General features: G+C 41.4%; 1 protein-coding gene across 8 annotated transcripts in view; it reads left to right on the plus strand.

The window, feature by feature from the left end:
- Positions 1-21,580, plus strand: part of RASGEF1A (RasGEF domain family member 1A) — a 55,142-nt gene extending 33,562 nt beyond the window's left edge. For 3 of the 8 annotated variants that reach the window (XM_075109368.1, XM_075109370.1, XM_075109369.1), the window contains exons 3-13: positions 2,707-2,835; positions 8,065-8,202; positions 11,669-11,890; positions 12,203-12,277; positions 12,512-12,604; positions 14,479-14,581; positions 14,878-14,957; positions 15,609-15,800; positions 17,324-17,447; positions 17,694-17,766; positions 18,829-21,580. In XM_075109368.1, the coding sequence (XP_074965469.1) occupies positions 2,707-2,835; positions 8,065-8,202; positions 11,669-11,890; positions 12,203-12,277; positions 12,512-12,604; positions 14,479-14,581; positions 14,878-14,957; positions 15,609-15,800; positions 17,324-17,447; positions 17,694-17,766; positions 18,829-18,853 (1,254 nt within the window). In that variant the 3' untranslated portion in view covers positions 18,854-21,580. The remainder of the gene's footprint in view (positions 1-2,706; positions 2,836-8,064; positions 8,203-11,668; positions 11,891-12,202; positions 12,278-12,511; positions 12,605-14,478; positions 14,582-14,877; positions 14,958-15,608; positions 15,801-17,323; positions 17,448-17,693; positions 17,767-18,828) is intronic. The other 5 variants (XM_075109373.1, XM_075109375.1, XM_075109372.1 and 2 more) reach the window with 3 other exon arrangements.
- The last annotated feature ends 4,454 nt before the right edge of the window (positions 21,581-26,034 follow it).

Raw genomic sequence — 26,034 nt, forward strand, 5'->3', positions numbered from 1 at the left:
TTTCTAAAACCTAGTAGTCCAGTGTTGTCTGGAAAAGTATTGCATGGGTCCAGTACGGATATTACTGATTACAGAGAGACATCAGCAAGCCTAAAACAGAAAGTACATGCTTTTATAGCCTTGTATCTTCCTGCATCTTGCCAGTTTGGCACGTTTTTGAACATCGGATGAAATATTATCAGAGAGACCAAATACAAGCACAGGGCATCTGAGTCACACTTTTCTTGCAGTATAACAAAAGGGAAAGGATACTCTGAGCGGGCATTCCTCAGAGCCGCTCTGGGTAAATGCTGTCCCACATCACACACACTTCCACTAAGGAGACCAACACTAGAATTAGCATGAGAAGCAAAATTATATCTTTCTTTAAAAGAATGTGTTCCAGCTTATCAGAGCTAAGGTCACTGGCAGGGCAGCGTGGCTTAAGTTGTGGTTCCCCACTGCTTACACGTACAGGCATCTTTTCAGACAGGCTTCTAAACTCCCAAAACGAGAACACGGGGAACAGATAGAAGTATAAAAATCCTTCCGCCCCACCGCCCAATCCCTCTCAAGTGCAAAATAGGGTAAAAGTGAGGGCTGCTTCATGTTTCCAGAACAAAAATTTTCACACAACCCAGTGACAGCTGACACACCCAACAGCTAAATTCCTTTCCCAGGTAGTCCAGACTCAGTTTTACATTCAAGGACAACACTGATAGAAATGAACACCAAAATTGGCTACAAAAATTAGCTGAGAATAATCGGGTATAGTTTACAACAAACTAAAACCCAACCCCCGCCCCAACATGTTACAACCCAACACTTCTCATGCTTTCATTCTGACTGGAGAGTGTATCGCTTTAGGGACCTCTCTCACATGCATAATAAGAGACATGATATGTTGTCCCATGGCACAACCAAGTCCCCTTTTAGTGAATCAGCGTACACTTGTGTGGTATGTTGGCAACCATGCCATCAAGAAGGGAGGCCATGCCATGGGTGTCCTGTCATCGCACTGGCCACCTGGTCCAAGTCACCAAGAGCCCAATTATTAGGTGGCCCCAGCTGTCAATCTTCTGTAGGCATCAGTGGAAGCCCTAATCAAGCACCTGACCCAAGCTATCCATCCAGTTAACCCTTCTCCACTTCTTTTCCTCTATCCATAAGCAATAGACGAGACAAAGAGTACAGATTAACTCCAGTTTCGACTGTAGAGAATTAATGCTATTCCTGACTTAATAAATGAACCCCAGCGCTAATAAGATCTTCAAATCAGGATGAGCATTTTAGATTCCTTTGCTTTATCACGCTCCACTCTGTTCTTTCATTAGCTTCCTCTACAAGCTCAGGACAGAGTTGGATGTTTAATAGATATGTGCTTAATGCATTACTTTGTTCACTCACTCCCAGAACACTGTGCCTTTTAGTTAATTATATTTATTTTGTTTAAAAAAGCTTCCTTTTTCCCCTTCTGATATTTAGAGGTTTTTAGTGGTAAATTTATATTAGAGCACACTGAGTACTAAAGAAGTGGAAACATTTTTCATTAATAGCACATTTTATTGTGATTAGAGAGAGAAGCCCCATAACCTTTTTGGAGTCCTAAAGATACCGTTATTTTTTAACTACAAGTGCGTTTTAGAGACTGCAAGCAGCAGAATTTGGTAGCTAATAGTAGAGATGCCATATTTCAGACAACTGGTCTAAATGTTTAGGTCTCTCCAGTTACTCGCCCAGTCCAAGGTGGTATATGCGCACATTGACTATTTATATGCACACCTGGCTGCGACCTGCCAAATCACATTTCTAAAAACACTGTACAAAGTAACAGTACACACTGCAAACATAACAAAAGTTAATGGAAATCCATTGTCAAGCTGATCCCCTAAAATTCCCTAACTCCAGATTTTGTCAAAAAGCCTAAAGGAAAAACAGAAGTGCTTATGAGATGCTGCTGTCGCTACTGAGGCAGTTACATTCAAATATAGAAGCCAAGTTTCCAACACTGAAGCAAGACTAGGCATAAAGGTGTTCTCGCTTCAACTAAACTGTCCAGAGTACAATTTGGAATACAGTGCATTACAGCTTTTAAAATACAAATGGAGAGGCTATTTCTAATGAGAAATAATAATTGTTGGCATTTATTAGCAGTGTTCATACCCAAAAGATTCTGACACAGGCCCCAAATACGTAAAGTCAAGCTTAAATTATTGTCATATGGCCACAATCTAAGCTGAAACGTGTGTCAGTGATTGTGAGGGAAAAAAAGAATAAGAAAACCATCCATGAAGAAATTACAGCTGTGGTTTGGAATACACATGAAGCAGTTTTCTGCAGCTCAGTGAAAAACAATCACTCTTAAAGAAACAAAGCAGCAGAAATAGCTGTGTTCAAGAGGAATAACACCCTACGCTGGACGGATTTCATTTGTCTGTTTGGTGAGCGATGACTAGGCATATTAAGTTTGGCATTTTAATGGGAAGTAATTTGGGAATCTGAAAACACCATGGTTAACAGCCTTGAAGCCTACAGCATTTCCTTTCAACAGAGCTAGAAGAGACCACCATCTCTGGAGAAAGGAAAAATTATATAAAGTTTAAACAAAGGAAAGTTACTGTGATTTGTGGTTATGGAACAGTTTTTCCAAGGAAGACAGATTCTTTTTGCTAAAGTTATTCAACTTATTGAGTTGTTTTTTTTTTTCCTCCTTCTCTGCTTCCACAGAGGACTTACATCTTCACTTTCCTGTTGAGCTCACGAGTCTTCATTCACCCACATGAGCTCCTGGCTAAAGTGGGGCAGATCTGCATTAAACAGAAGCAGCAGCTAGAAACGGGGACTGAGGCAGAAAAGGTAAATGAACCATTATGTCCTTCAGTTAGCCGTGCTACCGACATTTACTTCCCACTCTCTCCTCATTGTAAAGCTAATTAGATTGATAAAGAATGATTTGAAATTGTAATTGCTGTGTAATACTGGTTGCACTTTTATTTGGGTCTTTTTCCTTGAAGCGCTGCTGCTTCTTTGCTAGCCACAAACATAAGTTACATACTACCTTACAAGTCAGATACAGTAGCTGGAAATATAACTTTGCTCATGAGCTACAGGTTGGTGCTGTGTGCTAGGGGAACGCGTATCTGCCATGCAAGTCACTTCACCCTTTTGGGCTTTCACCAAGTAGGGTCTTTCTTGAATCTGGTTCCTCTTTCTCCAGTCACCCTCACCATCCTAGTAAGGTTGAGTGCTCTGCTGTACGTTATTGCTGGGGTGTTTTAAGTTGGTGTAACAGTAAATCAGAAAGTTCTCTCATGAAAATTAAGGGATGCATTACTCAAGATGGTAGCCTGTGCTGACATGCATGACTAGGCAGTTTTACTACAACTGATTAAACCAAACTGGGTCAGTTTATGATATGCACTTAAATCCACCTAAGTCTCACCATTATGGAGAGTGGGTATTGAAAGGCTTTTGACTGAAATTGAAGTACCAGAATAGTCCAAGCTGGGATGCAAATAAGAGTGACAGGGATGAAATCAGCAAGTATTTAAAGACCTAAATTGTTCAGATCCTGGGCATGTTTTGGATCCGTTGTTCTCTGGTGAGAAATTACATGCTCACATTCCTAATCTTCAGCATGTTGATAGTCCCGGTTTGTTTCCTCCTTGTTGTATCAGGTCTCTGAGTGGGGAGCACAAAAGGCAACCCTGTGGTTTGGCAATGCTGACTTTCTGACAGCAATACTGACGTAAGGGCTTCTTTCTCCCTCACTATTCCTGGGTGCAGTCTCATATTATGTCAGAATATTACTCCACAGGAAAAACTAACCGCTTCGTGCAAAATGACTTTCATGCAGGTCAGTCCCCTGACCTACTCGGCAAATAGCTATGTAACTCGTCACATAGGTGCTGGGGAGTTCAAGGGGTTGAGGAAAGAAGGTGCAAGAACCACCACATCCAGCTTTGTACACAGAGGTGATAACCATTCACTGCCAAACTAGTTCACAACTGAGAAACCTCAAAGTGATGCTCTGTAAATTGTAGTGGTTCCTTAGCAACGTGTAGCTAAACAACAGTGGGAGGAACTTGTAAGATATGTGGGGACCACCTGAAATGTGAAATGAGTAGAGCTGATCTGTAGACATATGAAGAGGAAGACAGCTGTCCATAGCTAGCATCAAAATACCTACGTGAAATACCTGGATTTAAAAATAACGGGATACAAGATGAAACTTTTGTGAACAACAAGAGACTTAGGAGATTTTAAAATGGAAACAGTATTTGGGGTCTAAATCACCTGGCTGTTTAAAGATATCACTTGTAAAGTAGTAGTATTCTGGCTTTCCAGCAGATGTGTGAGAAAAATAATGGCTTCCACACTAAAATGAAAAACCATTGCATCCTAACAACAGGATGTAAAATAGAGCAGCTCACATTCTAAACACCCACACTCTTAAAGCTTCTGCTGCTGACAGTTTGGAAATGGGCCTACAGGAAAACCAACAAACAGCAGGGTGACAATAAAACGTGAGCGTTCGGGGGAGGCTGCTTTATTTTACGTGCTTTGCTCCTTGCTTTGCCTACCACACCCCTGATCCCTTCCTACCCCCTTACTATAACCTGAAATCTTTTCCTGTGCACTAGACACAAAATTCTTGGGCAGCGCTACCTAAGCTTCTGGCATCTCAGATAACTGCTTTACTGTCCTTTACTGCAAGCACCTGCATGTTTTACAGAATAATTTGTCCACTAGCATTCACAAACTTATTTTTCTATCTGGCAACAAATAAAAGCTCTTTTCGTATGCAGCATAGGAATTCTAGACTCAAGGCACTCTACCTATTCACAGTCATAACCCATTAAGGTACCATCAGCTACCAGCGCCTTCTAATTAAGAAGCTCTGTAGCAGGAAATAACTGACAGAAGTAGTTAAAGCAGCTCTAATAATTTCTGGTAAGAGATTTGCATAAGCAAAAGGAGAAGCTGGCTGACTTGTTGCCTGGATAGCATGCGAGCCAAAGGAGTGGCAAGGAGCCAGGTTTTGAGGTTACGCACCACAATACCTATCGTTCCTTTGTTTTTTATGTCACTGGCTAGCCAGAGTCCTATAGAAAACAACCCAGAGAAGAGTGGATTAAAAATAAAAACACTCTGGGATGTCTTGGAGCAAGCTTGCAGTCCTTTTGGCCACTCATAAAAAGGAAGGGTTTCAGTTTAAGACACCAATTATAATATACACGTCAGTAGTTAAGCTTGACCATAAAGGATAAAATGTAACTCTCCATAAGCGCATTAGAGATTGGAAAGACCCAAACAAGATTGTCACAAAAAGAGAAAAAAGAAGCACTGTTATTATTCAGTGGAAAAACCTGTTGTTAAAACTGTGGTGCATTATTTCTGCTGCTTGAAGGTAGGTGGGGTTTTTTTCCAATAAAAAGTTAAAGAAAGAAAAAGAGAAAGAAGTTAGATTCCATTAAGCCTGTCTTGGAATACCCAAGTCCCTTCAAAAATTACTTCCCTCAGTTTTTGTCTCCAGCAAGGTCTCCTTTTTAAAACCAAAAATCAAAACCATACTCATATAACTGGGTCATTGTCATTAAACCTCCCTTTCCTACAAGCACAGTACTGCCATTGCCCTCCTTTCTAATTGGCAGTTGTTTCTCAGTACTGTCTGTCTTGTCTCATGCAGAACAGGGCTGATCCACAGTACTTAATAGGAGTATTTTTCTTCTCAAATAAATATTTATGGGAGAAGCATTCCCACAGACTCCAGAGAACTCTGACAGGCCTCACAAGGGGAGGCTCATATCTGGAGTTTGTCCACAGAAAAAGTAGGTTGGTAGGTTTATTACAGCCATGACAAAAAGGAAACCACGTGCTGCTACTGCATATCTGTGTGATTTCTATCTAGATTATATCACAAGTTATGTGCATCAAGCCTGTCACGCCACTTTGGGCTTCAGAGTGCACATGAAACAGGAATCTCATGTTTTGCTATACTGATGGTTTTGTGTGACTCTCAGAAAGCATACCTTATTTTCATGAGCATTAAAAGCATCTGATAAAACATTAAGCTTTTTTACACCTGAAAAGTAATTACAGGAAGAGTAACGTGGTTTGTGGTTTGTCTTGCAACAGATGCCTAGCTTTCCATCATGAAGGAAGCAAATCCTAGTAACTCACGGGTAGATAAATGAGATGGGAAGTCAGCGTTCATACAGAGATGTTTGCCATGGCCTAAGGAAGGCTTTTTGGAACCTTCCCACCCCCATCTCTCCTTTTTCAGTTTCAAAAGTTAAAAAAAACATAGTCAGGATAATTAATAGCAAAAACCAATCTGTAGCAGGTTTTGGTAAACACAAGTGGAGTAGGCACATACCTGTTAACTTTAATTGAACGGAAGCACACTGGTTGGCTAATTAATTCTTTATCACCACCTACAGATTATTCTTTTAATAACGTCCGGCTCCATGCATTTCCTAGCAAAGGAGGATAAATTGTCTGTTCCCCAGGGCAGGTGACAATGGGATTTTGGAGGCAAACTATGATCTGGAGCTCTGTCCCACACTGTTTAGAAATCCCTTGAAGCTGGACTCCACAGAAGCAGCACTAGCAGAGATTGTTTTGCAGGAATGCCTGCTGCTGGCAAAGAGAATGGTCGTGTTCTCTTTTTGCCCTCACTATCCAACAATTCTGTACTTCTTTTACTGTGAGGATCAGTTAAATGCTATCAGTAAAAACCAGCTAGGAAAAACATGCTAGCAGAGGGCAGTTTGCAGCTCCGAAAAAGCAAAAGCAAGAAAATTCCCTTCAGACTTACAAGGAGCAAAGGAACACTGGCTTATTTTCAGATTGAGGATTCAAAGGTGCGTGGATCAGAGATCTTATTAATCATTATTCATATTCCCACTGACTGCGTACCAGTGAGATGTAAAACAAAATGAAATAAATAATATCTTAGTTAGTTTGACTTTTGGTTTGTATTAAATAAACTGGGACATACTATGATCAGATGATGTTCCAAGCAGGAGCTCCTACCAATTCTTGGAAGACATTCTCTGTTTGTCCTAAAAGAAAACAGGCTGATTTCCTGTAGCGACACTCACATGCTAAGTCACCTTCTGTAACCACTGACGGAGAGCGCAATGAGGAAGGCGCGCCGCGCGTGGGGAGAAGGAAGCGCCGTGTAGTGGGACTTTGGTAGCTTACACAAGTGGGGAGATAAAGACAAATGAAAACTTCCTTTTTCCTCAGTGCGTCACGAGTTGGGTAGGAGGGTAAATATAACCTGAATTAAGTTTTGATACTTCTTGTCCATTAAAAACATCCTTAGCACTCACACTCCCACTTTTACAAGAGTGTTCCCTTGGATTTATTGATGCTGCTCCCTGTTGCTATGATAGTGGAGTAATTGGCATCCAATTCAGGTCTAACTGATGAAAAGTCTTAGAAGATTCACGGGTAACAGAAAAACTTTAAAAATAGCTCTCCCTCTCCTTTGTGTGGTTGATAGCTTTTTGAGTAAGAGCCAATATTTCTATTTTCAAAGTCCATTTTCATTTAGATATCATGGAGAGAACACACATCTTTCCTGTCATTCATTTATTTTACTACACAGCACAATCTGGAGGGTCTGATAAATTCTATAGAACAAAAATGTCTTTGTGAACGTTTCTTACGAAAGATGCTTGGTAGAGCGCTGGAGTTTGTATGCATTTGATTTCAAACGCTAAGGTACAGCTGCCTCAGATGGCATAAATCAGCTTAAGTCCCATTGACTTCAATCAAGTAAGTAATTTAAACTATTCTGTCATCTCCCTGCCTTTATGCAACTAGCCTTGAAAATATCTTCAAACTGCTTGGTGAGAGACATTACCAAGCTACCATGAAAGGAGGCTAAACCATACTATTTAGGATATTTAACTGAGCCAGTTAAATATGTTCTTTTTTTTTAATCCCCTTCACCTACTACTAATGCAAAGTATCCTCAAGGGTAGCTCTGGTTTTATGCGAACCTTCGTCAGCTAATTTACTCTGCAGTCAGAAAGGTCTACGGTCAGTACTCAACTCACTGTTTCTTTCCAGGCAAAGCTAAAATCCTTCGCTGCCAAAATCATTCAGCTCCTGAAGGAATGGACTGAAACTTTCCCCTATGATTTCCAAGATGAAAAATCCATGAAAGAGTTGAAGGAGATTGCTCACAGGATCACACAATGTGATGAGGTAGGGGTGGTGGGGGGAGAAAAACTGTTAAGTGGGAAAGCAATATTTGTCAACCTTTATATATAGTTTATCGTATTATACCCAAACCCTTGCTCCTGCAAGCAGTATTTTCTAGATGGACTACAGCAGCAGTTGCTGAGCTGTCAGCGTAACTGCAGGACATGGGCTGAGCGATGAACTTAATGGTCCGTTAGCAGAATCTGTCTATGTATAATCACCAAGTGTAAGAGGAAGAGACAAAATAGTCATGACGATACGAAAAATGGATGTGGTGCAGAAGGAGAAAGGAAAGAACTGTGACTCTAATGGCACAATATAGTTAACTTTCCTAGTGAATTATGTACCATCCTTTGTACTCTGTTACTGCTCTATGCGCCTAAGTCCTGCAAGCCATATCAACTAGTTGTATCAAAAGGTGAAGATGCTTATTATGGAAGAGTTCATTCCTAGCTCCTAGCAATAACCGGCAACTGCTTCGTTGCTATGTTTAAGTGACATGCACAGTATTTCCACTAAGGAAGTCATGTTTGAGCTCCCATAGCTAGTCAATCGCCAGACTTAATAGCTCTGAGTTTCTAGCCTATGAAAAAGGAGACCTCACAAAAGGACTTCTCTAAAGCAAATGCAAATAAAACGGGGCTGTTAGTTTCCTGTTAGGTTTTTGTTTTGTTGTTGGTTTTCTGGGTTTCTTCTTCCCCCCAACACTCAAAGCCTACACTTTCTCTTTGAGAAAGTCACTGTAACTACCAATAGACAGAGGGAAGGATATAACAAAGAACCACCAGGGAATTAATTGTAAAGTGTTTGTATGAGCGTGAAGGCTTACTTCTATGTAAGTAGAAGCTTCTCCTTGCTTTTAGACCCACAACTTCAAGATATTTCTGAGAACAATTAGCAGGAAATGGGAAGACAATTGCATTATGTGTTTTTGTTGATTCAAGTACAGAGAAAAATCAAGAACAACAGGTTTGACGGCACTACATGAATCAGTGATAGGACACAATACAATTAGGTGTTACCAAGTTGTCAGAGGAACTATGTCAGTTTTGTTGCATCAGCAAAGCTGTTATCCTGCGTGCTGCTATGAAAACGTCAGTGCCTTAGTAGGAGGGGAAGAAGAAACAGGATTATAACATAACTTCTGTTCCCTTTGTAGACAAGGGCGAAGAGGTGTGTGTTGGCAGAGATACCACCGTAAAAGGGGACTTGGCAGAGGTTTCACTTAGTATCTGTATCTTAGTATTTAATTTGTCTATTACTTTGCGCTAGAAAAGAGTTGTGGCCTTTGTTTCTCTTTCCCTTCCCTCCCACTCTCTTATGTATGAATAAATTGTCATTTGAGAAAAACACGTCTTCATGGAGTGGCTCAGTGCTCTGGTGCCTGAGGCATCTGATGACATCCATTAATTACAGCATCACTGTATTTATCCCCTTAACAAGGCTACAGGTCAAGTTTGATCAGTGAAGAGCTATGCCACATCTGACCCCTAGGAAGCATAATTTGACACTGACAAAACGCAGCTCTTGCTCTCAGTATTTGTTACCACAAGAAATTACCCATACCGTGCCTCGGCAAGGGGATATGGTAATCGTTTGAGGTTTTATTTTGTATTTTAAAGCCTTTCCAATCCCCTTAGGACACCATTCTTCATACATAGGACAGAAAGTAAACTGACAACTCGCACAAAGCGGCCAGGGGCTTGTCCTAGTGAAATCAGACAGCATACCAACTAGCTATAGCTACAGCCAGGGTTGTGCTCCAAAGGAAGTACAGACATCTTGTTTGAACTCAAGCAAGGACAAATTATTGTCCAGTCATTGACTTCTTTTCCAAAGTCGTTACAAAATTTGGGGTAAGACTAGTAATAAAAGGAAAATGCCAAAATTCTTAAGGGCGTTTGTCTAAATATTAAAATGCTAATAAATTCACAGAAGCTTAAGTAAGCCATAGTTTCTCATGCCACTGCAGTTTCTTTGTTCGCTTTCACATAATATCTGTGATACTTCCACCTACCTTCAAGCTTGATTCTCTGTGACCCATATCTAGAAAGTCTGCCTCCTCCTAGGCACGTGGGTAAGTCAGGCATAGTGGCTGAAGTCAGGTGATTTCCAATAGAAAGCTCAGCATACCAGAGAGCAGAATTAGAGCTTTGTTTTAGTCCCCCCACCACGTTCCCTTGGCATTTCTGAACACTTGTAGCACAATATCTGAAATGGCTCCAGCCAGCTGCTGTTCAGCGGTAATCCAGTTGCCTCATCAAGATGAGCTACACTGCCTTCAGCTTTTCATTTGATTTCACTTGGGAGTCAGATTATCGCCTTGTAAAGCAACACACTGACACTATTATTGCTTAATTATAGCATGCAATATACAAGTATTTGGTAGTCATCATCTCTCACATCTGCTACATAATTTCAGTCATCACTGCAGATTAGTGGCCTCTTTGAACGATCACAAACTCATTGCAGTTCTTCCTAGTGCATCCAGTTGACTGGCAGAAACCAACACAGCAGGTTATAAACTAATAGTTAACCTTGTGGCTAACTTCAAGAGAAATAATTTGCATGAAAGCAAGAGAACAATTGTGTAGGAAAGAGGAGAACGACTGTCTTTGATAGAATTAGTTTTTCCAGCAGCAGGAAGAACAGGGCTGGAGAACCTGGGTCATTTAAAACAGTAACAGGGAGGGATGGAGGAGTAGGAAAGCAATCAAGTTAGCTCTTCAGGGTTGACCTCATAGAGAAATGTCAGTAGGACAAACGATCAATGGCAGAAAGAATTCAGCTTGCCTTAGTTGTCAAAGCATCAAGCAGATGCTTTGTTGTCAAAGTTGTCAAAGCATCAAGCACATATTTCTGTGACTTGACCAGTATGTATCCTTATAGAACCTATGTTTAAAGTCTGCACCTGATGAACAGAAAGACATTTTAGTTGTCCAAGAATGCAGTGTATATCGTGCTCTGACCTAGACTTTGGATGCTGTAGCTGTCCAAAGCCAAGCCAGGGTATTTTAGGGGTATATTCCTGGACGTAATGTGAATTCCCCGGATTCTGCCTGGGCTAGACAGACTTGATCATCGGTGGGTCTGATCAGAATGAGAAAGCTTTTTGGCACTTGGTACCTGGAGGTTCCAAGAAGCCACGTGCAAGGAACTCGGCCAGCTTTCACTATACCCACTGTTAAGCTGTTAACCCTGATGCCTTTGGAATGGGGTACTGGCCAAAAACTGCCACAAGGAGCAGACCAGTCAAGCAGTGAGACAGGGTTGGGAAGGCAGGCATAACAACGTTGTTATGAAGTTGTGTGGGCATTTAGGACAAGTTCATTTGCCAGAGGGTGATCAGCTCAGATAGGATGAAAGGAAATGGCAATAGGCATTTCTTTTCCCAGGCAGAAATTCTGTGGCGATCTGTGTCTGCAAGAGCTAAAGGTTTTTAGCAGTCATTGTTTCTGCCTTTGCTTAGGAAAATGGAACAGTGAAAAAGATCATTAGCCAGATGACACAGAATCTCCTGATGGCCCTCTCCGCACGGAGCCAGTACCAGGAAATCAGAGAGAAATTCCGGCAACCTGTTACCGACAAAGGCACCATCCTCAAAACCAAGCCACAGTCAACTCAAAAGGACATCCTGAGCGTGTGCTGTGACCCTCTGGTCTTGGCACAGCAGCTGACCTATATCGAACTGGTGAGACACTAATTTGTGTAAATTCATTCATTTTCCATTTACATATATTTATTTACATATTTACATATATTAATACACTTATCAATATGAGTTTTGCTATGGCTCCACTGAAAGCCTCCAATGTTTTAATCAAAAACTCCCAAGTAACGAACAAGACCAGTTAAGTACACTGATAAAGACACGTCAAACATCTACACCATAGGAAGATGAGAGTTACATAAGTGTTCTCCTAACTTTGGCTTTATTGATGCATTTGTCACGGAACTCCCTGTTTGTGTGTACAGTGACAATCTCTCATCTCTCCAAACACAGGAAAGGGTGAGCAATATTTACCCAGAGGATCTGATGCAGATTGTCAGCCACATGGACTCCCTGGATAATCACAAGGTACAAGAAGGGGTATGGAGGGAAAAAGAAACAAATAACAACCAGGGTAAACAACCTCCATGATCTGAGTATACCCTGTGCAAGAAAGCCTGGCATTTTCTAATCTTCTTTAAGCTCATGCCTTAAAAATATCCAACAAGGTTTTATCAAAACATGAAAAGGAAGTATATCCTTTGGTGTGTTGACTTTCTCCTGCTGCAGTATAGGATTAACACGTGGCCTGTTCTCTTACAGTGCCGAGGCGATGTGACCAAAACCTATAATTTGGAGGCCTATGACAATTGGTTCAATTGTCTCAGCATGTTGGTGGCTACAGAGATTTGTCGGGTAGGTATTCATAGAAAACAGGATAGCAGAGTGATCCTGGCCTTAAGGACAAAAGGCTGGCAGTGGCCTAATAGAGATTTAAACATTAGCAGTGCAATTAAAGATAATGGCATTACTCAAGCATTAAATTATTTGCATGCTTATATGATTAAGAGTTCATGGCTATGTTGGGCTTTGCATATATTCTCTAGTTTTGTATAGCTTCCGTAGTAGCATTAGTCACGCAGTGACACAGAACTTGCGTGGAGTTTGAGTTAGGAGCTTTTTTTAAAAATACATCAATAATTTCTCAAAGATACTAATCTTTAAAATGCAGATTCTCCAATAAACAGCTGTCACAAACTCACAGAATGGCAGGGGTTGGAAGGGACCTCTGGAGATCATCCCGTCCCACCCCCTGCGTGAGCAGGGGCACAGGATCGCGTCCAGGCAGGGTGTGAATGTCTCCAGGGAAGGAGACTGTCCTTCCACTGAATTTAGATAATGGTACTGTCATATTCATTTTTGATCTAGAAAAATCAGGAAGAAACTTTCTTCAGAAGTCTGGAAAGAAAGTGGACTACTGGAGAGGTTAAAAAAAGGGGGAGAACAGCCTTATTAGAGGTTAAAGTAACTTCTACCATATAATAAGCAAAGAAATAGAATCTATACTGCCCCAGAAACACACTCCCTTTTTTTGTGTGTGTGTATTCTCTGTCTTTTTAGATTCCTATTAATATGCACTAATCCTAGCAAAAGGGAGATCTCTATTCCTCGGTCAGTAGCCCTTCTGTGGAAATCCAGATGCTTACTGCAGTTTCATGAAGTCTGATATATTGATCCTAACCTCATAAGATTTCCTGCTCTCACAGAAACTTATTACAAAACCACACCAAGACATCTTCCAGAGCTGGCTGGTATGGCTAACTCATTTAGTAAACCAGTCAAACAAAACATTTTAGCATACCAAGGGCTAAGCCAACCCATTGACTGCTGAACCATTTTTCTTGTGATACAGCACAGAAACTCAAGTATTTAGGGAGGAGGGATTTTTTTTTAAAAAAAGGTAATTCCCTGGTGAGTTAGTCTGAAGTCACCTTGCAGGAGCCATCTTTGTATAAGCCAGACATAACCTCTAGATTTAAATACAGGAAAGATTTTGATGAATGAATGTCATCTAGGCAATAGTACTAGCTTTTTTAAAAAAAAAAAAAGAAAGGAGAGGGAGGGAGAACGATTGATGGCTTTTGGAAACAAAGTTTGGAGACAGTGCTATATATCAATTTTGCTTTGCAATTTATAAAATAATCTGCAAGGCAGATGTTCAGCATCACTTGCTAGATCCTTTTCCTGTTTGCATTTATATATCTGATCATCATCACTACCTGCTCTCAGGAGGTTATTTAAGAGCGTACACGGTAAAATGATAAAATGAGGACACGGTAATCGTTCTCTCTCACATTCAGGTTACATGCCCCTGGTCATGCCCACGTCTGCTCACTGCTTCCCCCCCCTTCTTCAGAGGTTTAAGTTTTTTGCATATATTCTTTCCGATAGCAGCTTCATGTTATCTTCCTTTCCCAGTAACAGGAAATTGCTGAAAGTGCGCAGCTTGTTTATACAAGATTCCTTAAGACATTGAACTTCACGTATAAACAAAAGTTTACATGCACACCCCCAACTAGACAAATAATTGATAGTAGCCCCAAGTACTTCTGCTATTTTATTAAAAATTTATCTTAACAAAGTACCCTCAGGCCTATATCATCCTAAGATTTAGCTGGGTGAAGTCTTGACATGTCTATTCAATCAACTGTTACAATACCTTTGACTGAACTTCCCGTTGAAAATTCAGGCCATCCCTTCCCTCTTAACAGATCTTGGGGTTTTTTCAGGTTGTAAAGAAAAAGCAGCGTACAAGAATGGTGGAGTTTTTCATTGATGTGGCAAGAGAATGCTTCAATATTGGAAACTTCAACTCAATGATGGCTATTATCTGTGAGTATCCTTAACAGATGAAAAAAGGCACTCCGTTTTACAGCCTGACTGGCAAGACGATGCTCATACTTGCCCTAAACTGTCTGACCACATCAGCATGCACACTTCTGCTGGGGCCGTACGTACCTGTGACAGATTAACGTGCGGGCAGGCGAGTGTCAGCCGCAACTTTTGTGTCTCAAGCTGAACTGCCTTCCAAAATGGGTGGTGCCAATACATAAACACAGTTATGTTAGCCCTATACTTCCTCAGCTCAGTTGTTTATTTGCTTCTTCTCTCCATCTCTCTCCATTCAGCTGGCATGAACTTGAGTCCTGTGGCACGGCTAAAGAAAACTTGGTCCAAGGTCAAAACAGCCAAATTTGATGTTTTAGAGGTATGTATAGTTTTGACTTTATAGAGAAATCCACCAAATAGTTTCATCCGAACCTCTGCTGTGGAGTTACTAGGAGACCACAGAGGCACAGCACCTCTTTGTCAGTGGTCACCAGCATATAAACATGAGGGAGAGCATTTCCCGAATTTCAATTCCCCACTCGCCTGCAAAGAAAAAAGTGGATGCAAGTTTTCTTTAGGTTATTTCTTCCTGGCATATTTTTTCCAATTTAACAAAGTAGTTTTCACTCAGGTGAATGCCATTTTGCTAAATATGTTAAAACTAATTAGAGTGCTCCATCTAGTGGGGATCTGAATGAAAACAAAACTTTAAAATTTCATTAGAAAGATTGGCGACAGCAAGTTAGATCTTTGTTTTTTTCCGATATTCATTTCGCATTTCCTTTCAGTCTTCCATTAACCATTGAAGCAAAGCATAGATGTAAAGCCAGTACAGAACCCGCCCCTTTCAAACAAGGCTGAAATTAGAAAAGCCTGAATCCAGACCTGAGCAGCATAAGGTACTCTTAGGATAGTGTTTAAAGGCCCCAGTGAATTCAGAAAGAATCAACTCTCTGATGGTTAGGTCAAAGCTTTTTATATTTGGGAAAGATGTATTACTTGACTACCTTTTTCTCCCTCATAAAACCAGCATCACATGGATCCATCCAGCAACTTTTGTAACTACCGCACAGCCCTGCAAGGAGCAGCACAGCGATCTCAGACTGCCAACAGCAACCGAGAGAAAATAGTCATCCCAGTTTTCAACCTGTTTATTAAAGATATCTACTTTCTGCACAAAATACATACGAACCGCTTGCCCAATGGGCAGATAAACTTCAAGGTAGGACTTCGCTATTATAGAAACTGTAATGCCGGTTAAACATTGCACGTTACAAACGTTTGCTGGTTTTGAACTAGCTTATCATATATTACCAGTTCCTTCAGCATTGCTATGATCTAGCCATCAAGTGGTTATCGTCATCTAGGGGAAGTGATTTCACCAAGCTTCTGCGGAAGCTAGCGCTTGCACTTGCCATGTTTACATTATATATCCAACAGATCCACAACTGCGTGGTCAGAAGAGAATCCATAAGACTGCTGGAACGTAGCTGCCTTCAGTTAAAAAATTTTTAAGTTTACTGAAATAGAGACTATTTTTTGTCAGTTTTACATTAAACGGGACAGACACGTTGCAAAATATAGAATTCACCTAAGCAGAACTGATCGGAATAACATCAATTTGTTACCAAAGCTGATGCATGAAAAGACTGAGAAGAAACTGAGAGTTTCAGAAGCCAAACCCCCAGCGTTAAAAATTACTTAGTACAGAAATAGTCTAATGTTAGCTAATTGGGAAGGGAAATCTCGTCAAGGAGCGTTGTACTCGTGCAACGTTTAAAGGAAGGAACCTGAAATCAAGAAGCAGAAGAATTATAGCGTACCACACATGATGGCAGACAAAACCTTGCCACTCTTCAGCCCCGCCCCTGCCTTATGTTCAGAAGGGACTGGGGGAAGCAGAGGCAGTAAAGAATGGAAAGGAAGCTTTTCTGTGGCAACAGGCCATCGTATCTGATCGAATTGTAACGGGTACCTTCACCCGCAGTCATCAGCATGAGCTGGTTTAACCTCATCAGGTCAGTAGCTAGAAATGCTACACACAGCCAAGCAAGTGGTATTTAGCAGGTCTTCGAGGGAGTTGCTACAGGTTCTGGATTCTCACTCCCTGACCAATAAACATACGTGTCCAGAAGAACTTTTGAAGATTTTTGCCATTTTTAAGGCCGGGTAGGGGGAAGAGGGCACATAGAATTTACAGGACAAACCCTTAGTAATTATGTATTTTTTTAAAATCCTGGGAAGGAAAGGACACCTATAGGTTCTATGTATTATTTTGACTTTTTTCTGAAATTTAAAAAGTGCTTTCTGAAAAAATCAGATATGCCACATTTCATTTAAGTTGAAGGCTGGAAATGGAAAAAAATAAAGGTAATAAAACCAATTTACTGACCAGTTCCGCTCGCAGGCTAATTTAGCGATAAGACACAGAATAAAGCACTACAAGCCTGTTTTCTGTATGAAGAAAAGGCTGACGATAAGGAGTATTGAATGCAAAAGACCAGGCAGTTGGTTAGCAGGGATACGCTATTCTAAACTTGAGAGGCTAACAACAGATGAGGTACTAGGAGCAAGAGTGAGAGGCGAAGGGAGCAGTAAGAAGAAAAAATAACAAGGGAGACGACTGAGTAAGGGATAATAAGAGAAGCATGAATAAGAGCAAGACTGAGAGGCTCTGAAATTGAAACAGTATTTTAAAGAAAACAAATAAGATTTTAATAATAATCTTCTAATTACCTCATGCAGAAATTCTGGGAGATTTCAAGACAGATTAATGATTTCCTGACATGGAAGCAGGTTGAGTGCCCTTTTGAAAAAGACAAGAAGATCCAGAGCTATCTACTCACAGCACCCATTTATAGTGAAGAAGGTAAAATCCTTTATTGAACATTATAGTGACTCTTCCTACCTGTTGAAATAGAGACAGAATATGCAGATGAGGAAAATTAACACGCAAAAAAAATTTAAGTACGTATCATCACTTCTGTATCAGCTTCTGATGAGAATAAACTTCATTATGAAGTCTGCTAAGTTAAACCTGCTGTATTGTAACTTCTGCATCTTCCTTCCAAGTTAAAGAACCCATGTATCTGATAGTTCTTATTTTATTTACTAGCTCTGTTCATCGCATCCTTTGAAAGCGAAGGTCCAGAAAACCACATGGAAAAAGACAGCTGGAAAACACTCAGGTATGAAGCTTCCTCAGAACATGAGTCTTTTTGCAGACACACAGGCATTTGACCATCATCTTCCTCCCTTCTATTTGCCTACCCAGCCTAAGACCATTCTGGCCCAAATATAATTATTTTTTCTTAAAAATTCCAGTCTGAAAAATTCAATAGGGCGTGGATTTCGATACCTCTTAGCCAGCCAGATCAGGTCAGGCTGCAAGATCACTGCTGGGACCGTGAAGGGGAAAATGCTTTGTTTAAGCTATCAAGTACAGTAAAATAACTTGTATTTGTAGCAGTTTTCAGACATGCTTTTCTCAGGGGAATACATAAAGATATTAAGAAGTTGCTATCATTTATCATACCTACGTACTTACAGATCTTACAAGAGGATGAATTTTTATATGAATACTCTAATTTTCAGTCTACTCTTAAGGGAGAAAGTTGCAACGACTTCTCCTCCCTCCAGGAGGGAGAAGCACCTCTTCCATGTACATGATATCAGTTAATTTAAATTAGATTTCTTCCAATACTGAGGCCAAGGCAGAGAGGGAGATTTAGACCTTTGTAAATCATGTTAAACATTTAAATTTTGATGTATCTGTACCAGATAAAGAACAAAGAAGTCTGTATGTCCCGAGCTGCAGTTGAGCTACATTCCGACTGTATTGTCCTAGACGAGACGCTGCTTCCCAGCGTTCCCAGCGTTTCTTAGGAAGTCACTGCAAGCTTTTCACTTATGACACCATGCAATTTACCTTGCATTAAATCCCATGCTGTTCAGCAAGCAAGAGTTTAGGATGACAGAGGAACATACATTATTTGCCTGATCGCATCTTAAGGGCCTGAAGTAATGTTAAAAAGGTTAAATTTTCATTTAATTTAAAGACAGCATCGTTATTGGCATTCACAGATGCATTCCAGCTTATAGCAGTTGAAAATCTATCCCTTGAAGAAAGGCTTTGGGTTAATGATGCAGGACAAGTTGATGGCCAGTCTTGACCAAAACTGTAAAACTTTTTGTCGTGATAGAAAAGATGATTTTTTCTTTTTTTTTTCCCCTGTTATTTCTTCTTCTAGGACAACTCTGCTTAATAGAGCCTGAGATTTTTTTCATCTTCTCTGCAGACTTTGAAGCACATCAAACGACCGTGTTTTTACAACCTGAAAGACTCGGACTGAGCTAAGACAGACCTCACTGGCTGAGGTCTCTTTTGTATATACAGTAACTTTTATGAAATAAAATGTGGTAAATATTTCACGTCAACCTTAAGGCACTTAAGTGAAGGGTTTTGGGTTTTTATTTTAAATATAAGGGCAGGGCCCTGTTCTCAGAGATGAAGTGTATCATGGGAGATGGTATCCCTGGGGAGATCTTATTCTATCAGCATCCAAATTTTTATTTTTTATTACTTCCACCAACATAAATAAGAATCAACACACACATCCCAACTAAAGCAGTGTTCAGGTTAAATACTCCATTGGACCAGTGTCCTACAGAACACTCAACATGTCTCTAGCTTGGAAGCGAATGGTCTCCTTCAAATCAGCGATACCGTCCGTGCACGTGTGTAAATAAGTGTTTGTAGAGTCAAGGCCTTAGACACCTGCAGTAAGCGCGTTCCTCTCCTACATCAGAAAGTAGTGCCTTACAAGGTACTGATATCGTTTAGTGTACCTTCTATTAAACTGGACTGGAAGTAAAGAAAATAAAAATATGGATGTCTCAAAACCAGCCACAATGTACTTTTTAACTAAAATGGAGAATAAGGCACATGTCGTAGAATATACCTGCCTGTGACGTTGATGGTGCAGCAAACATATTTTTGTTACATGATTTAAAGAGATAAGATGGGGTAACTGCTGGGGGATGTGCGTTTGTGTGCGAGGATGTGTGCGTGCATGTGTGAAGGTGCACACATGTCTAAGTTTTAATACTTCTGGGAACTATCCTTTAAATTCTGGCTGTCAGAATAGTTTGTGTTTTCCTCTTTAAAAATCAGGGGGGTTTTGTTCTGTTTTGTTTAAGAGAATGACGTCTAACCTAGATTATCTGTGCAAAACAGGCTCAATGTGGTGGTGTTTTTTTTTTTGAAAACAGGTTTTGGAAAATAAAAATCGTACATGAGCTAGGGAGAGGGAAGTAAACTCAGATGTCCACTTTGAAGTTAAGGCTAAAACTTCCAAAGAAGCTTAAGAAGAGTTCTTCACCACTGAACTGGTCATTTAATTCTCGTGTTCCCTTCAAAAATGCTAGTCTGCACTTACAGGCAATTAGAGCAAAGACCAACTCATAAGCTTTTTCTAGCATTTTGCAAGCCATGATTAACTGTCTGGGTGAGACCCCACTGCAATCTAAGGGAAAACACCCCAAGAAATTGGTCAAACCTTTGAACCGAGGTCAGAACCAAAATAAAAGAGGATCTGCAGACCCGCTGATGCTTACCATTTCTAATTTCTCCTTTTAGCCTTGGGTTTACACCTAATTTGGCTATCCAAATGAGCACCTGAGGAGCTTATGTTAAGATTCAAAGTATTCGTTTCCAGGATAAAAACACAGAGTTCAGGACTTACTTTCTCACCTGATCTCTGAATTAAAAGAGAAAAAAAAAAAAACAGGCTCAGATTAAAAGCTATTTTGTTTAATGAACAGATTATTACCCATTCATTTCTGCTGTCCTTTCTACTAAGTGTTCTCTTAAGGCTTGAGGGCTGAATATTTGTAAAGATAATGACTTGAGCCAGACATTTAGGTGGGGTATTTTTGGGGGTGGGGGTGTTGGGTTGGGGTTTTGTTTGTTTTGTGGTTTTTTTTGTGGTTTTTTCTTTTTAAAAAAAAAAACAAGGCCCTCTAGAGTTCACAGTGGTTGCAGCCTCCCTCACAGAGCCTCGCAGAGGACCTCTGCACAAGCATCTTTAAAAACTATCAACTCTAGGTGGGATTTATCTGATTCTGCCTTCCCTTGAAGAAGGGGCGAGACTTGCCGGACCGAGGGTCTGGTTTATTCCAGTCCAGTGGACTCTTCTTGCTGAGTGCCTGCAGCCAAGAGCAAGTGCTACTGTTTCATACAGCACCTGCAATCACTTAGAAATTATTTGCTGTATTGGCCCTGTAGTACAGTGAAAAATTAACGAGCCTTCCCTCTCTCCCCGTTCCACTCCCCCTCGACAAATACTTAAAATGAGAAGGGTCAGTTGGGGTAAGGAAGGGAGACAAATCGACATTTTGCTATTCCCATAGCATTAACATCAAAGAGAAAAGCAAGTTATGACAGGAAGAAGCAGAACTGACCGTTAACAAGAATGGCCCAGGAAAAGGGAAGGGATAATTCTTATGATCTGCTGCTATTTTTCCTGTGCTGAAGTACAGAGCTTCAGCCCTGGATTAGAGTAAGAATATTTATACTGTATTATTACAGTGTTTCGCACTTTCAGAGATGTTCTAGCTAGTAACATTGTTGGACACTATAAGAGGGATTGTATATCAGCTTTGTTTATGTAATTGAAATTTAAAAGGGATGCTTAAAATTTAAGAAAAAAATATATATTTGAAATGCAATTTTAGAACACTTTCTGTAAATGTATAGGAAAAAGCTTTCACATGAATGTGCACTTCACTGGTCAATCAGTCCTAGTATATACTTGAAATCAAAGCAGTATCCACTTCGGTTCCTTTTTATTTTTCCTCCCTCAATTTGACACATTCCTTCAATACCGTGTTTTGCTATTCTGAGCTGAAATGCTACATATAAAGCTGTACCATAAAGCAGGATATTCTGTGTTTGACTGGATGTGCTTGCATTAATAAAAAAACAAACTTGCTTCAACCAGGCTTCACTTTTTCCATGGTTATTTTTCACTTGCAAACTGACCAAGCCACAAACCGGCGGCTGAACAAGGTGTGGAAGGCAGCACAGCCGCACTCAACCAACTGGCTACTGAAATTTAAGTTCTTTATACAAAGATGTGTGATGAAATATTCCAATATCTCCCACCAAAGGCAAGAGCAACACTGAGCCAACAGTATGCTGCCACTTATAATGCGCTTTCGATAATAGCATTTTATGGATTTGATGCAGTGTCTCTGCTACAGAATATTTTCGTTCTCTCAGTGAAAGCGATTAACAGTTCCACTGTGTAAATACATATGTGCATCCTAAGAGTTGAATTTAATTTTCCTTTCCCCTCCCACATATCCGTCCTTTTACCAGGAAAGCACAGCAATGCTTGCCGGCTGCTGGGTTTCCGCTAGCAAGATTCTGTTGATATCTCAGTGCTCCGGGACCTCTAGTTGCAACCACTACCCTTTTTCATGCCCTACTTTACAGAAGCAAGGCAGCTTCTCCAGGGTCACACAGGGACTAGACAAGCACAGAGTGTGCGGAGATCCCAGCCTTCCTGACGCGCCGCCCCAGCGCTCCCCGCACCACCTCCTTTCCCAGGAGGATGCAAGCCTTAAACCACGTTAGCTCTTCCAAGTGCAGGGGCTCTGGAGGTCCCAGCTACAATTCTAATCTGTTGAAAACTCTCTGGGGAAATTGCTTTGGTAACCAGACGTCTACAACAGCCTCGCAGCGCAGAGCGGCACTGCTTTCAGTCATCATGGCTCATTAGAAAAGATAATGATGTTTACCAGCATTAAGAGGATCAAGGAGACAAGAGTCTTCTCGACGGCCAGTTCACGCTCGTAATTAATATGCGTATTACATCCTTGGCAACTCACTCCCAATTAGGTCCCATCCAGTCATTAGGACAAATTAGCTATTTACACAGGCATAAGAGTACACAATAAAATTGCTTTCCAGGCACTTCACCGCTGTTAGAGTCCGACGCAGCGTGACAAGCAGTAACTCAATGCCAGTAAGACGTCTTTAGTTACATTAGCAGCGTCTTGATTTATCAAGTTAATAGCTCCCAAGAAACAGCTTTCTCTTAGCAAATAACTCACACAGCAAAGTTCAGCTGACAACCGATATTAGTACATCTTTTGGAGGGAAATCGGTAATTCGTCTGAGGACGTGCAGACAGACCTTCTCTCTTCAGTCTGCAACATTTATAATTTAATTGGGGCAACCCCAGCTAACCAGAACAGCCCGCAAACGGTGTACGGAAGCACAGTCTTGTCTTAGGGGCCTCTGCAGCCATTAAATAGGGCTTGTTCCTGGAAAGGCAGAGACGACCGGGTGTGCTCCGAGGTTTCAGCACACCTCCTCTGAGAAGAGGTTCACCTTCCTCCACCGCTCCCCAAGGCGGGCCTTGGGCTTTGGAAGAGAGAGAAACAACATTTGGGGGTGTATTTCTGCAGTGATTTGGAGGTACAATCAATCGAAAGAGTAACCACTTCTGCAACGTTATTCCTAATACTAAAGCACGTGATTCTAATATTTCCCGCATCATAAGCGGTTTCTAACATCAGCATCTTTGTGGCTTCTTAATACCACATTCAGCTTTTGCACAGAAAATGGACGCAGTTAATTGCTGCAAAGTAACTTTGGGATATCAGTTTATTTTCATAACGAAATACTAAAAAGCAATGAAGTTCTGTCACGCGGGGAGTGCTGATGCAGCCTCAGATAGACATTCTGCCCTCTCCTCAAGAGATGTGACGAGGGAGGAAGCCAAGCCACCAGGAAATGCAATATTAATTTAAAAATACTAGGCCAATAAATACACTGTTTCTGATCTACTGGGAAACATTCCTTACGGTATTAAGAATCTTTAGGCTTCTAACAACCAACAATAATAAAAAGCACTTTCGTATAACAAGTTGAGCAAAAACCAGCATCCTGGTTACTTGAAACCATTAGCAGCACCTACCAGAAGAAACCAAGCAAACAAATCAAAAAAACCCCAAACCAACCCACCGGAGAGAAAACCCCACAAAACCAACCAAACAAAAAGCCCCGAACGCCGTCGCTGTGCGCAGGATCCCTGCCAACAGCCCCACCTCAGCGCAAGGCGTGGGGACCATTTACAGGACTGAAAGCAAACACAGAGCAAAGCCCCAGGTTCAGCCATCCCCGCCTCACCTGGATCAGGAAAGAAGCAGCTTTAAATTTAGCTGATAATTGCTTCCAATATTTCTAACCTTACCTACCTTCTTCAGATCAAGCAGGTATCTTCATCTTAAAATTAATATAATTCTGTTTGGAGGCAGGAGTCCAACGAGACCCAACAGAATCTCATTACACAGAGAAGTTCTTAACATCTTTTTAATCACTGGCACACGAGTGCACCGAGGCCTTTCCTGATCCTGGGGTGTCTTAAATTCAGAGCACCTTGCTATCCATCAGTGTCAACATCGTAAGTTTCCTTTTAAATATTTAAACACCCAGTTGTTTATATTCTTTTCAAAGAAGGTATTACTAACAACGCTCCACCTCCCCAAATAGGTAGTAAAACAGAGGAGTGCAACACATCACCAGCTGCAGCTGCAGAGCACTGGGGCTCAGCAAGCACAGCTCTCAGCGATGCATTTGGTTGAAGTCTAACACAGCACTAGCAGGGTCTAATGAAATACTGAACTCTTCATGGCTGTGGACATTATAGTGCTAAAGAACTTGTCTCAATTTGAAAAAAAAAATCACTCCTCAAACGCTTCAGAAAAAAAATCCAAACAAGTAATGAATAAATCCACAAATCCAAGCAAATCCAATTTTTTTCCTATACAGCTCTTACTTCACTTCTCAGAAATTTCACAGTATCCAAGTATCCCAAGAAGAATGTCACAATAACCCAGCAGCCAAAAAAGTCACTTTAGCAGGATTTTAAAAGCAAACAAAGACAAAGCCCCCAACAACTGCCCCAGGTGGGCTGCGCTTGCAGGCCAGGCCGCCATCCCCGCTGCTCCCGCGGCCCAGGACGGCGCGCAGCTGGCATGCCGAGGGCAGCCTGAGCTTCGGCCCATCCCTAAGCTCCTCGCCAGAGCCTACCGCAGCACCAAGCAATCCCCAAGGTTCTTCTTTTTTCTTCAAACCATCCCTTTAATACGCTCGCTTCCCCCCGAGGCACGTAACAAAGTCAGCGAGAAGCCAGAGGGAATCCGTGCCAGGGCTCAGGCTCTCCTGGGGCCCGAGCCACGGCTGCACCTGTTCGCTCCTGCTTCCGCAGCTCTGCACAGCTTCCCTCCTGCCCGCTCCACACACCTCTGCGTTAGAAGTTCTATTTTACCTCACACTTATTCTTGTTTTGGGGTTTTTGATCTGTTTGGTTTTGGGTGGGTTTTTTTGGTCGTTGTTAGTGGTGGTGGGTTTGTTTGTTTTTTCCAAAGTGCATTTTTAGCAGGCCAGAGCACTTCGGTGCCAGCAAAGAGCATGTGCGCCCCCCACGGACACGCAAATGCCAGAGCAACTGTTAAAAAAAAAATTTAAATAAAACCAGCGGCTAGAATTTTTAGAGTCGGACACCACCATAATTCTAAACGCAAGGATCGTCTGGAAGAGAATTTCAAAATTCGTTGGCATCGCAAGCGGCAGGAAGGGGTTAACAGCCTCTTTTACATGCAATTTGGGTACAGAATGCAAAGTATTCTGCCTTTGGAAGAACACGATAAATCCTTTAACTGAGTTAAGCTGCATCAGCAAAGGGGTTTTACAGCAGTCGGAGCGAAAGCTGAGAGGATGTGGGTCAGGAGACCTGAGTCCTGTGAGACAAAGGAGCCCTACAGCTACAAGGCAACCTTGAAACACTTGGGGTTAAAAACACCCCTTTCAGAAAAATCACCACCCTACACACAAACTTAGAGCAGTTCAAATAAACCAGTTAAAAACCACAAAGTCCTACCCAAGCACTTGGCTTCAAGTCTGGAGGGACTTACTGCACTTATCCCAGACAGGACTAAGCTAACCAAAACCGGGCTGTGTTTTAATACAACTTTATGCAAACATTAAGGCTTAAGCATAAATGGGATTTATTTAACATTCTACTTTCAGTTCAGAAGTCCTCTTGCCCCACAGTACCCCCATACAGATCCCAGCTACAATACCTGTTCTTCAAACCCAGCATGACCCATCCTTTGCAGGAACACACGAGCTCTCCCATGAATAAGGTGGAAGCCGGTCCCTCTTCGGTGCCACCTCAGACTAGCAAAGCCCAGAAAAATCCATGGAACATTTACCTTATTGTAACCCCGGAGACAGGCCACGGCATGTGGGAACCAAGCAGGAGAACCTTTCCTCGGCAGCTTCGGGTACTAAATGAGAGGAGCCCATTAGCCCACACAGCCCTAATTAAGCACGCAGGTGCCATCATTACTGCATGGGCAACACCTGTGGCAAGGGCAGCCCC

The sequence above is a fragment of the Phalacrocorax aristotelis genome, chromosome 14, assembly GCF_949628215.1.
Source record: "Phalacrocorax aristotelis chromosome 14, bGulAri2.1, whole genome shotgun sequence".
Classification (NCBI taxonomy): Eukaryota; Metazoa; Chordata; class Aves; order Suliformes; family Phalacrocoracidae; genus Phalacrocorax; species Phalacrocorax aristotelis.